Here is a 15,277-nt window from a genome sequence, read left to right as displayed (position 1 = left end):
AATGGTACCCAATCTTCCAGGGCATCAAGGCCATCTGCTAGGCCAGCAAGGCCATTAACCGAAATATCCAATTAAATTGATTTGAAAATCGAAAAACGCGAGCTAAGAATCTATGTACATGTACATAAATAATTAGCCTACACGTCAAAGTGTAGGTGATAGCCTATGCATATTAGCTACAGCCTGTCATGTCCAGACCGATGCCGACATGAGGGAGGCGCTTGAAAATGTAGCCAAACTTTAATGGGACTTTTAAGGGCATATATACTGTATAGGCTAAACGCCTGTCAAGTTTAAGAAATATAACACATGATCATAAAGTGTACTTTTTTTGTCATAATTTTTCTGTGTTGCGACCATAAGAATGGTAAGAGGATTATTTTACAAACAATTCCCCATATGCCATTGAACCCAGAATTTCTGTCATGTTCTCTACTGTCTTTTGTTGTCCAGCAGCCAAAGACGCATTTGCAGTGTGCTTTTCAATCATTTAATTTTGGAACATTTGCGCTTATATACAACTACCGTGCGCGCATTGCTGCGTTCATAATGTGAAGAAAGCCTAATAGTTTATCAAAATTTTAAGTTAAACGTTCTGATCTGTAGCAGCAGCCTCATTAGCTTTTAAAAGTTGTATTTTATGTACAGTTGTATTAATTTGGGATTTATCATCCCACAACTGTCCCAGTTGAGTCTGTTATTTATTTCTCTCACAGAATGACAAGCTGACCAATAGAATAGGTAAATGTTGTACTATGGAGGATAGTAGCTTGACATACAGTAGGTTTGTGCTTTTGATGTTTGTTGCTCATTTTGTTGGCTGACGAAAAGTAAATGTGGACAGTTCTTCTAACATCTTCAATATGCACCTTGGAATTCGATAGGCACGTGTGCCATTGCATCCCCAATGTTTCCGTCTTCACTTGTAGCCTACTTCGGAGCTGCTAGGTCTTTGGAAAGGAACCGATCATGTGACGGCATTGGCTAATAAGAATTGAGATATCTGAGTGAGCCACCTGAGTGATGGGTGCTTTGGGGCACTGCGATTGGCAGCCGGGAGAAGGGAATTATAATTATTATATTCAGCCCAAGGGCACAATGGCCACTTTTTCCGCAAGGCATGGATTGTTTTTGGGGACATTACAACAACACAAGGGGGCATTGGCGGCCATAGCCGTCGTTGCCACCGGGTCCTTTCTCAACTTCACCACCAATGACCTTGAAATCAAATTTTTAGTCTGAACAATGTTCCTCCCTATGGTCACTTAGTCCTCTTGTTAAGTTGTTATTGACAGCATTAAGATGTTCTCTTGGAATTAAGTGAAAGTACACTATTAGTGTATTTTATTTTCCTCTTAAGGGACTCTTTTGCGGGTCTTGTTTTTTGACCGATTTACAGTTGTTTGTGTTCTCTGTTGTACAATAAACTCTGAGGATCAATGCTATTTGATCGAGCCTGAGCTCTACTTCGAGTCGAGAACTTGCTCTTATCTCTGTTCAAAGTGCCACTGATAGTGAAAATCCATCGAGGCTCTCTTCGGACAGCACGAGCAGCTCTTTTACTTTATCTCTCTCGCTCTCTCTTGCTCCCCAAGCACATCTCCCATTCATTTGCACTGAACAACAGTGGACTGCGCAGGGCTTCGCCCGCAAAGTTCAAAGGAAGCCCTCTCAGTTAAGTGGAAATGCACAGGGGATGATAATTCACTGCTCTCCATGCTGCGAGAGAGAAAGAGGGAGGGAGAAAGTAATGGAGTAACTGAGAAGGAGAGAAAGGAGTGAGTAAATGAGATGAAAAGGAGAGATGAAGGGCAGAGAAGTAGGAGCGAGAGAATAATTAAGAGTTTACAGAAGCAGCACAACTGAGTACATTTGTGACTACTAAAACAGAGCTTAAATTGTATTAACTTTGATAAAGTATCAGGACATAGAGATGGGATTGTGAGGAAAAGAGACCGAGATGAATTGCGAGGACGTGTGTTTGTGTGTATGCGCGGGTGTGTGCGTGAGTGTGTCAAAAGGGAGGAGAAGGTCAGAGTGCCGGCGAGGCTGCTTTCCGACTCGCCTCGTTAATTTCCTGACGACCTCGGCTCATTTCGCAGCAGTTAAGCTAGGTGAGAAAGCAACTGACCCCTAAGGCTAATCCTCCCCCCGCTGGCACCTTCTCTCTCTCTCTCTCTCTCTTTCTCTTTATCTCTTTATCTCTCTCTCTCATACCTCTTTATCTCTCTCCCCTCCCCCCTCTCTCTCCCCCCCCTCTTCCTCTCTACTGGTGTATATGGTTGCTGTGTTTTCACCATCAAGCCACTCCCATAGGAGCTGCAGCTTCATCAAGTCTAGGAGCATACGAAAGGGCATCATCATTAGGTTAGTCTCTGATCGCCCTCCCTAAGTAATTATCCCTCGCCTAGACTCTGGCAGCAGACATAATTGATTTAATGGAGTGTTCTCTCACTCCTGAGCGTCGTAAAAAGAAGTGGAGAATGTTTTCTCTTGTTAAAGATTGGGATACATTTTTGATTAATGGCGTACAACACCGCATAACACTTTTATTGAAATCTGAATGGGATTTAATGTGGAGTGTAAATGGTTAATGTCATAAATGGAGATCCTTTTGTAAGGGGTGTTCTGTATTTCATCTGCTTATTTATTTCTGTATCAAGGAGAGAATGTTTCTCTCACCATAGAAAAGACCCAGAGACATTAGAGGTGTCAATTTGAAACGATTATAACTTTTTTATCGGTACAGTACATCACACATAAAAGGCCCATAGCCATTTCAGAGAGATTTATTTACCGAAGGTGCCATTGACGGGCATTAAAACACAGAATTTACAGTTTTCCATCTGGTTTTATAATACTTCTGGTCAAATATGTGCGAAAAATCCAATTACGTTTTATTGATCATCAAAACTATCTGGAAGCTTTGGCCTTGAATTTATGAGAGTGGGGTGCAGACGTGATTCAGACCTGATAAATCAAGGTAATTTCAGTTGGCCTCCAGAGGTGGGGTGCTCGTAGAGGTGCGCCTCTACCTCCTTCATCCATCCATCCATTCCTCTCTCTTTCACCCTCTCTCTGATGATTTAATCATGGCGTTTGCTTAGGGACCATACCTTGAATGTGATGTATATCTTAAAGGGTGCCCCGTCGACTGGAACAGAAAACAGACATGCATTTAAATGTCCCCCCCAAATTCTTCAATCTTTTTATACCTTCATCGATAGATGTTGAACCTGGTTAGTGATGTTAAAGAAGCAACACTCTACTCTACCGTAATGGCTTTTTCCTGGCTGTGGCTTAAGACGAATGGTCCTTATTGTGGTTTAGAGTGATTCCATATGAAACCAGGACAAAAAAAGACAAGGATTTGGGGGATTTTCATGACATTTATATCTAAAAGCATAATTGAGAAATAATGTATCAAAGTTGGCATATTTCTGACATTTTGGCCTTACCTTAGCCTCCTTTAAGACGCCATAATATTTAATCTGTAGGTGCTAGAAAGCAACAGTTGGTGTCAAATGAAGCTTTACCACTTGCTCTGTAATATGAGTAGTATTTTGATTTCAGTAACATTTTGTTTTACATTAATTTATGAATATTGTCAAATATAAACATGAATATTGAAAAATACATTTGGGATTTGGCTAATATATGGTAAAGGCCTATCAAAGTTCCAGAGTGGGATCTCTGCTCCTTTAAGGGTTATGATCCAATTTGTAAGCATTACAACAGAGTGAATGTGAAAATGGATTCAAAATGGTCACCCTATGCTGGTAATTTGCAGGATGTGCAATGATACAAGTAAAAGAAGGGCTGTGATTGGTTACATTGCCTTCTATTCCAATTTCTCTGTATAAAAATGGGCCATAACTTTAAACCTAGCAGAGATCCCACTCTGAAACTTTGATATACCCATAGAATATGTTCAACAATATAGAACAATTAGCAACATCCAAAATGATGTTTTCAATATTCATTTTTATATTTTGATCAATGTAAAAAAACATTTTATTGAAATTAAAATACTACACATACTGTATTACAGAGCAAGCGGTAAAACTTTGACACCAATGTTTGCTTTGTACTCTGAACAAAAATATAAACGCAACATGCAACAATTTCAAAGATTTTACTGAGTTACAGTTCACAGAAAATCAGTCAATTTGAAATAAATTAATTAGGCTGTAGTCGATGGATTTCACATGACTGGGTGGCAGGTAGCCTAGTGGTTATAGCGTTGGGCCAGTAACCGAAAGGTTGCTGGATAGAATCCTCAAGCTGACAAGGTAAAAATCTGTCGTTCTGCCCGAGGAAGCCAGTTAACCCACTAAACCCACTATTCCCTGGGCGCCGAAGACGATTATGGCAGCCCCGCGCACCTGCTACTTCGGATAGACTTGATCAGGTTGATGATTGTGGCCTGTGGAATGTTGTCCCACTCCTCTGCAATGGCTGTGTGAAGTTGCTGGATATTGGCGGGAATTGGAACACGCTGTAGTACACGTCAATCCAGAGCATCCAAAACATGCTCATTGGGGTGACATGTCTGAGTATGCAGGCCATGGAAGAACTGGGACATTTTCAGCTTCCAGGAATTGTGTACAGATCCTTGCGATATGGGCCCGTGCATTATCATGCTGAAGCATGAGATGATGGCGGCGGATGAATGGCACGACAATGGGCCTCAGGATCTCATCATGGTATCTCTGGGCATTCAAACCGCTATCGATAAAATGCAATTGTGTTTGTTGTCCGTAGCTTATGACTGCCCATACCATAACCTCACCGCTACCATGGGGCACTCTGTTCACAACGTTGACTTCAGCAAACCGCTTGCCCACCCGACGCCATCTGCCCAGTACTGTTGAAACCTGGATTCATCCGTGAAGAGCACACTTCACCAGCGTTTCAGGGGCCATCGAAGGTGAGCATTTACCCACTGAAGTCGGTTACGACGCCAGTCAGGTCAAGACCCAGGTGAGGACAACAAGCACTCAAATGAGCTTCCCTGAGACTGTTTTTGACAGTTTGTGCAGAACTTCTTCAGTTGTGCAAACCCACAGTTTTGTGGCTGATCTCAGACGATCCCACAGGTGAAGAAGCCGGATATGGAGGTCCTGGGCTGGCGTGGTTACATGTGTTCTGCGGTTGTGAGGCCGTTTGGACGTACTGCCAAATTCTCTAAAACAACGTTGGAGGTGGCTTATGGTAGAGAAATAAAAATGTAATTATCTGGAAACAGCTCTGGAGGGCATTCCTGCAGTCAGGATGCCAAATGCACGCTCCCTCATAACTTGAGACATCAAATTTTATTAGTCAGTGAAATGCTTTCTTACAAGCCCCTAAGCAACAATGCAGTTTAAAAAACACAAATAAGAAATAAAAGTAACATGTAGTTAAAGAGCAGCAGTAAAATAACAATAGCGAGACTATATACAGGGTGTACCGGTACAGAGTCAATGTGCGGGGGCACCGGTTAGTCGAGGTAATTGAGGTAATATGTACATGTAGGTAGAGTTAAAGTGACTATGCATAGATAATAACAGAGTAGCAGCTGCGTAAAGGGGGGGGGGGGGGGGGGGAAGTCTTATGGCTTGGGGGTAGAAGCTGTTAAGAAGCCTCTTGGACCTAGACTTGGTGTTCTGGTACCACTTGCCGTGTGGTAGCAGAGAGAACAGTCTATGACTAGGGTGGCTGGAGTCTTTGACAATTTTTAGGGCCTTCCTCTGACACCAGCTGGTATAGAGGTCCTGGATGTCAGGAAGCTTGGCCCCAGTGATGTACTGGGCCGTACGCGCTACCCTCTGTAGTGCCTTGCAGTCAGAGGCAGAGTAGTTGCCATACCAGGCAGTGATGCAACCAGTCAGAATGCTCTCAATGGCGCACCTGTAAAACCTTTTGAGGATCTGAGGACCCATGCCAAATCTTTTCAGTCTCCTGAGGGGAAATAGGCTTTGTCGTGCCCTCTTCACGACTGTCTTAGTTTGTTTTTGATGTGGACACCAAGGAACTTGAAGCTCTCCTCCTGCACCACTACCGCCCCGTCAACAAGAATGGGGCCGTGTTCGGTTATCCTTTTCCGGTAGTTCACAATCATCTCCTTGGTCTTGATCATGTTGAAGGAGAAGTTGTTGTCCTAGCACCACACGGCCAGGTCTCTGAACTCTTCCCTATAGGCTGTCTCATAGTTGTCGGTGATCAGGCCTACCACTGTTGTGTCATCAGCAAACTTCATGGTAATCCTTCTGGCCTTGCGTCCTTGTGAATGTTGACATGTTTAAAGGTCTTTACATCGGCTGCGGAGAGCGCGATCACACAGTCATCCAGAACAGCTGATGCGCTCATGCATGTTTCAGTGTTATTTGCCTCAAAGCGAGCATAGAAGTAGTTTAGCTTGTCTGGTATGCTCGTGTCACTGGGCAACTCACGGCTGTGCTTCCCTTTGTAGTCTGTAATGGTTTGCAAGCCCTGCCACATCTGATGAGTGTCGGAGCCATTGTAGTACGATTCGATCTTAGTCCTGTATTGACACTGCCTGTTTTGATGGTTGTCGGAGGGCATAGCAGGATTTCTTATAAGCTTCCAGGTTAGAGTCCTGCTCCTTGGAAGCGGCAGCTCTACCCTTTAGCTCAGTGCGGCTGCTGCCTGTAATCCATGGCTTCCGGTTGGGGTATGTACGTACGGTCACTGTGGGGACGACGTCATCGATGCACTTATTGATGAAGCCAATGACGGATGTGGTGTACTCCGCAATGCCATCGGAAGAATCCCAGAACATATTCCAGCGCATGCTAGCAAAACAGTCCTATAGTATAGCATCTGCTTCATCTGACCACTTTCTTATTGACTGAGTCACTGCTGCTTCCTGCTTTAATTTTTGCTTGTGAGCAGGAATCAGGATGATAGAATTATGGTCAGATTTGCCTAAATGAAGGTGAGGGAGAGCTTTGTATGCTTCTCTGTGTGTGGAGTAAAGGTGGTCTAACATGCTGATAGAAATTTAGTGAAACAGATTTAAGTTTCCCTGCATTAAAGTCTCTGGCCACTAGGAGCGTGTTTTGGATGAGTGTTTTCCTGTTTGCTTATGGCGGAATACAGCTCATTGAGTTCCTTACATATATGCATAGCAGCAACATTATGTACAAAATAAGTAAAAAAATTACTTGCAAAAAATGAAAATAAAAACGCAATCGGTTAGGAGCACGTAAAACATCAGCCATCTTCCCCGGCGCCGTCTCTCACATCTGTGGCGTTGTGACAGAACTCCACATTTTAGAGTGGCCTTTTATTTTCCCCAGCACAAGTTGCACCTGTGTAATGATCATGCTGTTTAATCAGCTTCTTGATATGCCACACCTGTCAGGTGGATGGATTATCTTGGCAAAGGAGAAATGCTCACTAACAGGGAAGTAAACAAATTTGAGCACAACATTTGAGAGAAATAAGCTTTTTGTGCGTATGGAACATTTCTGGGATGTTATATTTCAGCTCATGCAACATGTGACCAACACTTTTATCAGGTATCAAGGTAAGACCCAGATGCAGACCGTGTCGAAGTAACAATGTTTATTATAGCAACAGAGGCAAAGATACAGGACGGCGGTCAGGCAAAGGCACAGGACGGCAGCCAGGGTCAGGGGCAGGCAGATTGGTCAGGCGGGCGGGTTCAGAGTCGGGACAGGCAAGGGTCAAAAACCAGGAGGGCGAGGAAAAAGAGAGGCTGGGAAAAAGACAGGTGCTGATAGGACAAACGCTGGTAAGCTTGACAAACAAGACTAACTGGCAACAGACAATCAGAAAACACAGGTATAAGTACACTGGATAATGGGGAAGATGGGCAACACCTGGAGGGGGGGTGAAGACAAGCACAAAGACAGGTGAAACTGATCAGGGCGTGATAACTTTACATGTTGCATTTATATTTGTGTTAAGTTTAGCACCTATATTATGGAGTCTTAAAGGAGACCTGGGTAAGGACAAACTGTCAAATTCCTAGTTTGATCAATTATTTATCAAATATGCTTTTTAGATACAGCCTTATTCTAAAAGGGATTAAATAAAACATTTTCCTCATCAATCTACAGTGAGGGATACAAGTATTTGATCCCCTGCTGATTTTGTACGTTTGCCCACTGACACAGAAATGATCAGTCTATAATTTTAATGGTAGGTTTATTTGAACAGTGAGAGAAAGAATAAAAATAAAAAAATCCAGAAAAACGCATGTCATGAATTGATTTGCATTTTAATGAGGGAAATAAGTATTTGACCCCCTCTCAATCAGAAAGATTTCTGGCTCCCAGGTGTTTTTATACAGGTAACGAGCTGAGATTAGGAGCACACTCTTAAAGGGTGTGCTCCTAATCTCAGTTTGTTACCTGTATAAAAGACACCTGTCCACAGAAGCAATCAATCAATCAGATTCCAAACTCTCCACCATGGCCAAGACCAAAGAGCTCTCCAAGGATGTCAGGGACAAGATTGTAGACCTACACAAGGCTGGAATGGGCTACAAGACCATCGCCAAGCAGCTTGGTGAGAAGGTGGTGCGATTATTCGCAAATGGAAGAAACACAAAAGAACTGTCAATCTCCCTCGGCCTGGGGCTCCATGCAAGATCTCACCTTGTGGAGTTGCAATGACCATGAGAATGGTGAGGAATCAGCCCAGAACTACACGGGAGGATCTTGTCAATGATCTCAAGGCAGCTGGGACCATAGTCACCAAGAAAACAATTGGTAACACACTACGCCATGAAGGACTGAAATCCTGCAGCGCCCGCAAGGTCCCCCTGCTCAAGAAAGCACATATACATGCCCGTCTGAAGTTTGCCAATGAACATCTGAATGATTCAGAGGACAACTGGGTGTCAGATGAGACCAAAATGGAGCTCTTTGGCATCAACTCAACTCGCTGTGTTTGAAGGAGGAATGCTGCCTATGACCCCAAGAGCACCATCCCCACCGTCAAACATGGAGGTGGAAACATTATGCTTTGGGGGTGTTTTTCTACTAAGGGGACAGGACAACTTCACCGCATCAAAGGGACGATGGATGGGGCCATGTACCATCAAATCTTGGGTGAGAACCTCCTTTCTTCAGCCAGGGCATTGAAAATGGGTCGTGGATGGGTATTCCAGCATGACAAGTTCACTTTTGGAAACACGAGTTTGGCCAGAGTCTGTGACTTCAGGCTCATGCGATGGTGCCTGGAGATCAGGCCAGCAACGGAGAATACCATCTCCACCTTGCTGAGACACTGAGGATGCTAAACACCCTTCAAGCGATTCTTGCCAGGCTGGGCAGAGTGGTTGGCCTAAAGGTTTTTAGGCAAATAACTTTCCAGATTCTAGAGTGATTCTTTAGTTGTGGACACTACATCACCGCACTCCCGCTCTTGCTTTTGGTCCTCATCTTTGTCACCTTGATTATGCACCTGTTTTATCAGTTTCTTTCTGAAAACTCCATGACAGTAGCTCAAGCAAGGGTCTATAGCAGCACACAAGTAGCCTACAAATGCATGCTGGGCTGGTCATGCCTTGAGCTCGCGAAGTGTGCGGTACTGGAGCGAGATTGAAGCGGGCGAGAAGGCCTCACTCCAGTCAAATTGGGCATGCTCCGGTCACGTACTCTGATCCATTGAAAGGGATGATCATCACCATTTGTGCTCCACTCATCATTCATTATGGTTACAAAGTAAATCCTCAAACTAAAATTGAAAACTAAAATTGTTCCGCGTGGCTCAGTTGTTAGAGCATGGCGCTTGCAACGCCAGGGTTGTGGGTTCAATTCACACGAGGGACCAGTAATAGAAATTATGACCATATATGCATTGACTACTGTAAGTCAGTGTCTGCTAAAATTTAAAATCCAAATGCCTAAAATGTAAAATCCAAATGCCTGTTTTATGCATGTCCCTGTCAAAACGCATCAAAAATGCATTTCTTAATCCACATGTAAGCAATCCATATTCCCCTCAATTATTAACAAAACTGGTTGCACTGTGTAAGCGAAAACATGCACACATGCTGAGCTGTCCTGCACCAACACTCTTATATACTTAAGTTAATGAGAGAGGCAGGCTCAGGCATATTCTGTGCTGTGAGGTGCAGCTTGCCACTCCAGCATGTTAATTGGCTGTAGCGCAGCACAGACACCCAGACACAGGCATTAAACCTGAGGGGAGTTGGTTAAACAAGGACAGGGACCATATGCTCCATGTCAATCCATTTACGACTAAGGACAAAACTGGTGCACGGCAGGGAATGCTTGATTTGAAAATGAATGGGCCGTGTTTCCCCCCCCTCTTCTGCCACTTCAAGTCCAGGTAGTAGATAACGGACCTTATCAGATATGTAGTTGGTGCTGTATATTAACTAATTTGAATGGGTTCTAACTTGAACAATTACTCTGTAAGTTTACAATTGTACAATTTATGCTCTCTGCATATAAAATCCACGAAGACTGCCGGAAAGTCCCGAATGCAAGATGGTAATTTCTATGACTCACACGGTGGAGGAACATATTGCCTGTAGCCTACTGTACATGGCAAGCTGGTGCTCACCTAGTGGCTGTGAGGATTTTTCTACAATATTCACAACATATTGACACAATTACTATATTTATAGAATAAAAATCTAATTTCATCAATTACATGTGTAAAAAGTTATGAGTGAACATTAGCAAGCCAGCAGCAGATGAAACAGAAAGTGAATTCTATCCTCCTCCTTTCCACGATTTTAGCTTGTCTATCACTGTCTAACTGGATAGGTTTAGGATATTTACTAGCCCATACCAGTGACAAACATAGCTATGTTATCGTCATATGGCAGTACACAAACAAAATCTAGCCGAATTACCGCAATGCACAGCCCCCACAAACACCTTGAAAACGACTCTTTCTATAGGCTTGTACTATCTATGACAGCATCAGAAGTTGGCTACCAACAGCTGGCAGACGTTTACATTTGGTTAGTTTTATCAGTGTTATTTAGATGGAAGACGTGAGCTAAATGTGGTAGCTCTATAGCTAGCTAACGTAAGAATAGAGGTAGCAAGCTAGCTCTTACATTTACCTGGTTTACTTCCATGCCAGTGACAATGCTCAGTCTATGCTGGTGCTATTGGCTGTTTGAGATGTTTTAGAAGCCACGTTAATGGTAGGGACAGCATCTACTTTGAGAAGCAACTTCTTGCTGAAGCCTTCCTTCCATTATTGATAGCTGTGGAAGTTCTCAGGAATTAAATTTGCCTCGCAGATTGACGAGGAGACATCCAATTCACCCACCTCATTCTCACAAATGTATCCCACTTTTTTACAACGTTTTTCATTCACCACGTGACACTGACCGCAGGGCATTGTGGGATTGTTTCCGAAGTTAGAGCTGATTTGAAGTAAACCTCAAAGTTTGTCATTTGGAAAGTTGTTTTTTTGGTGTGCTCTAAGTTACTATTATATGCATTTCTGGCATTGGGAAATAAGTGCTACACTGCCTTTGCAGCCACAACGTCACTCCACCCCCTTTTACTGCTGTTCCTCTGGCCGTGGATGAGGAGACCTTGCAGTTATAGTGCTGCTAATTGAATTAAATATTGGTGTGTCCTTGTTGCAAGTGCAGTGGGAGGTGCCCGGCAGATTTTGAGTCGTGCATGCAGACCAAACTGTTGGATTTTTAGGGTTCATGGTTTATGGGTTTGTCTGAATTTAAAAGTAAAACCCCAGCTGTGTATACCTCTGTATTTTGACCAATCAGGCATTCTCTAACCTTTAAAGGGGAAGGTATTGCATGAAAGTTTTGAGAACAAATACCTTTTAATGGATCGTTTTCCAACATGAGTTGTCAGTCTAGCTGAATAGATGTTTTATTATCACAGGCAGATCAGTTGAGGTTCTAGGTGACTTTGACTGTCTTGAAGGCTCTTCTCTGGCAAAACAGCTCGGTGCGATAGTCCTTCACCTGGCTTTCATCTTGGGTTTTAGTGTTATTAAAAGTGACACCTTGATTTTGAGGTCACGACCCTATTGCTTACATTTGAACTGAACCGTTACAGCCAGAGTACACAACCCCACTAAAAACAATGTTTTGAAAAGAGAGTTGAGTCGCAATAGCCTGTCAAGGACGGATGTTGGAGAATGGATTGTACTGGTTTTGGAGCTACTGACTGACTGTTGACTGAAGAAAAGGAAGAGGTTAGAGACAGCAGTTTGGTGACATAAGTGATGACAAGACCGTACAGCATAATTGGAGCAATAGAGGCCCCGTGCTCTGAGTGAACCTCGAGTTTCAAAGTTGATCATTTACTATGTGATAATTGGAATGTGTCTATTGAAAACAAAATTTATTTCACACTCACATCCATTACAGATGATACTTTACCTCCAATGTATTGTGCTTTTAATCACCCCTTTACATTTAATTTTCATGACTTATTCAACTTCAGTAACAGCAAGTAATGACAGTTCAGTACAAAAACTACTTATCAAGATGACATGGCAGTTCACCTGAAGTAAGCCTGCCTGTCCTTATATGCCTGTTTTGTTCTGACTTGACTTGATGTGGGAGGTACTTTTATGAAGCCCTTTCAACCCCCCTTGGACTCTATTGAAGTCATATTAAAGAACTTATGCTTTTCTTCTGCAGAAAACGTATGTGCTTCAAACATTTTCACCCATGTAGCTATTCTCCAAGTAGGCATTATATTTTTTGCTGTTCCTGGAAAAAGTAGGCTATGTGGAGGCTTGTGCAATTTTCTTTTATCAGAATGAACAACTTTTCGGTCACTTTTTTACTGGTCCGGTAAAAAGTAAGCGTAGGCATATGCAATTTTCTATTATCAAAATGAACAACTTTTTGGTCATGAATATTGTTCCGTGGTTGGAAAAAGAGTCCCTCATATGGTGAAATTATGGCCTTTTTCAATGCTTTGGATAAAGGAAGAGCAGTGTCGGAATCTGGATATGATTTTATCTTACAGTATATCAGTATATAACCTTTTGTGTAAAAGACATAAAATATCTTTAGTGACAAGTCAAATGGTTCACTTTCTCACTAAAAGGGCAACGTCCCATACTTTGAAGCAAACACTCTTCAAGGCATCTTCCACAGTATTTGTTGACGGAACGCTTGAATTGAGAGTGGTGAGGATTTGTTGTATTTCAGACATCAAAGAGCAATGAGCATGACAGCTGCAAATTGGTGTTGGGTGAGAATTTAGTATATATAAAAAAATGCAGCTAAATCTGTCTACTTGGGCTGGTTATATTCAGAGTGGCTGACACATAGACGTGAGCAATATTTAACTAAACCTCATTTCAAATGATTAAATCCAGCTTCCTAGGTCGATAATGCCAATCAATTTTCTCTGAGGAGAATGCCCACCTCTTATGTGATGACTAGCCCATGAAATGGGGTGTTTTTTTACAGGCACTAATGTACTCTATTGTGCTGCTTCTGTAAACTCTTAATTACTCCTTCTCTCCTACTTTTCTAGCCTTTATCTCTCATTTTCCTCTAGTTTACTTACTCCTTTCTCACCATCACTCAATTGTTCTCTCCGTACCTACTCTTTCATCCCCGATTCTTGGCAATAACCCTGTATTTACCCCCTTTCTCTCTCGACCTTCCATTATCCTCTCTCCTCCCTTTCCCCACACTATCTGCCTCTTCCTTCAGTGTCCTCTCTACCCCTCTCTCCTCCTCAACCCCTTTCTCTCTCCCTTCCATTATCCTCTCGTCTCTCTCTTTCCCCTCACTCATGCTCCCTTTCTCGCTCTGCCTCTTCCCTCAGTGTTCACTCTCCTGGGGTGCAGGAGAGTATGCTAATTAGCCGCTGGCTGCGCAGTGCCGGGAGGTCAAACGATCCTAGCCAGCAGCATACCACCCTGCATCCCACGGATGGCTTGCCTCTGTAGGGTTGGTCCTGGTCAGTCCCTGGATGGGAGACCAGATGCTGCTGGAAGTGGTGTTGAGGGACAGTAGGGGACACTCTTTCCTCTGGTCTAAGGAGATCCCAGGGCAGTGAAGTGGATATTGCGCTGCGTAGGGTGCTGTCTTTCGGATTGGACGTTAAACATGTGTCCTGACTCTCTGTGGTCATTAAAAATCCCATGGCACTTATCGTAAGAGTAGGGATGATAACTCTGGTGTCATGACGCTATATAAATCCAATCAGTAATAAACACAGGGGATGTGTTTGGCATCCATATTAGGATATCATCAGTTGTCGTACATGTGGGCTAGCATCATGTAACGATATTAATGTTGGCTCACTTGATGTTATTCGCTGAAGATACTTGTGGTCTTCTATATCTGGAGATGCAGCCCCTATTTTAGCGTCAACCCCATCAAGGTAAATCCTATTTTTCTCTGCGAAATGGTATCCTCTTCAGTTCTTTTCTTTTCTTAAAAACAACGCCAAATTGCACTAATGAGCTATTTCCCTCCCTTTGTGCTTTTGTGCCTTATTGTACAGTACCAATGGTTCCACTCCACCACTCTCAGTGAGCTAGCTAGCTGAAGTCATCGCTATTTCAGCGTCGGGTGCATTAAGTAAATGAGCCTCTCGACCAGAGAAAGCGCTGCCTGAGCACTGCCAGAAAAGGGCTCTCATCCACTTAACGCTTCCTTAAATGATGCCATACGGAGTCACTGTGCCCGTGGTTTCCAGGGAGACGCAGTACCAAAAAACGAAAGGAAAATAAATAACAGCCTGACTGAGACAAAGTATAAGGCAGACTTGTACTGTAGGGTTTCACTTAGCTGTTTAGCTACAATGAATTATAATATAATAGAAAAGGAACAGAAGGATTATAAAAATGATGTATGATGTCACAGTGTATTCAATTGGTTTATGCTATTTGTGTCTTACGGTTTCCATCTGCTTTCCCCAATCACAGGACTCTTTGCTGGACAAGAGGAGGACTCCACCCCTCCTCCAGCCAATCAGAGGGTGTTAGAAGGCCAAGCTAAATTCCAAAATCTACTGTTGGCCCCTCCTCCTCATGACTTCATCCCTTATCAGCTGATGGATGAGTTGAAGGTGAATGGTTTTACTATGACCTTTCTCACAAAGTATTGTCTAACTTTCAATCAAAGTCAGACAGCCACATATTAGGAATTAGTTGTAGATGATCCGTTGCATAATTATTTTTGAATAATCTGAGGTGTTCATTTTGGGGGTAGATAATCATTAACCACAGCTTGCACTGTTATTGCAGTTCTTTATGTGACCAAGTGTAGTTGTCTCTATACTTATGTAAAGTGTTAATGATC

The 15,277-nt window shown here is 42.9% G+C and overlaps 1 protein-coding gene across 4 annotated transcripts in view; it reads left to right on the top strand.

Annotated features, from left to right (window-relative positions):
• Nucleotides 1-15,277, top strand: part of LOC106567360 (MORN repeat-containing protein 1) — a 101,905-nt gene that overhangs the window by 41,234 nt on the left and 45,394 nt on the right. For all 4 annotated transcript variants that reach the window (XM_014136512.3, XM_014136510.3, XM_014136511.3 and 1 more), the window contains one exon: nt 14,902-15,044. In XM_014136512.3, coding sequence (XP_013991987.2) covers nt 14,902-15,044 — 143 coding nt within the window. The remainder of the gene's footprint in view (nt 1-14,901; nt 15,045-15,277) is intronic.

This window comes from Salmo salar, chromosome 13 (genome assembly GCF_965601325.2).
Source record: "Salmo salar chromosome 13, fSalSal1, whole genome shotgun sequence".
NCBI lineage: Eukaryota > Metazoa > Chordata > Actinopteri > Salmoniformes > Salmonidae > Salmo > Salmo salar.
This window is presented reverse-complemented; position numbering and strand designations above follow the sequence as displayed.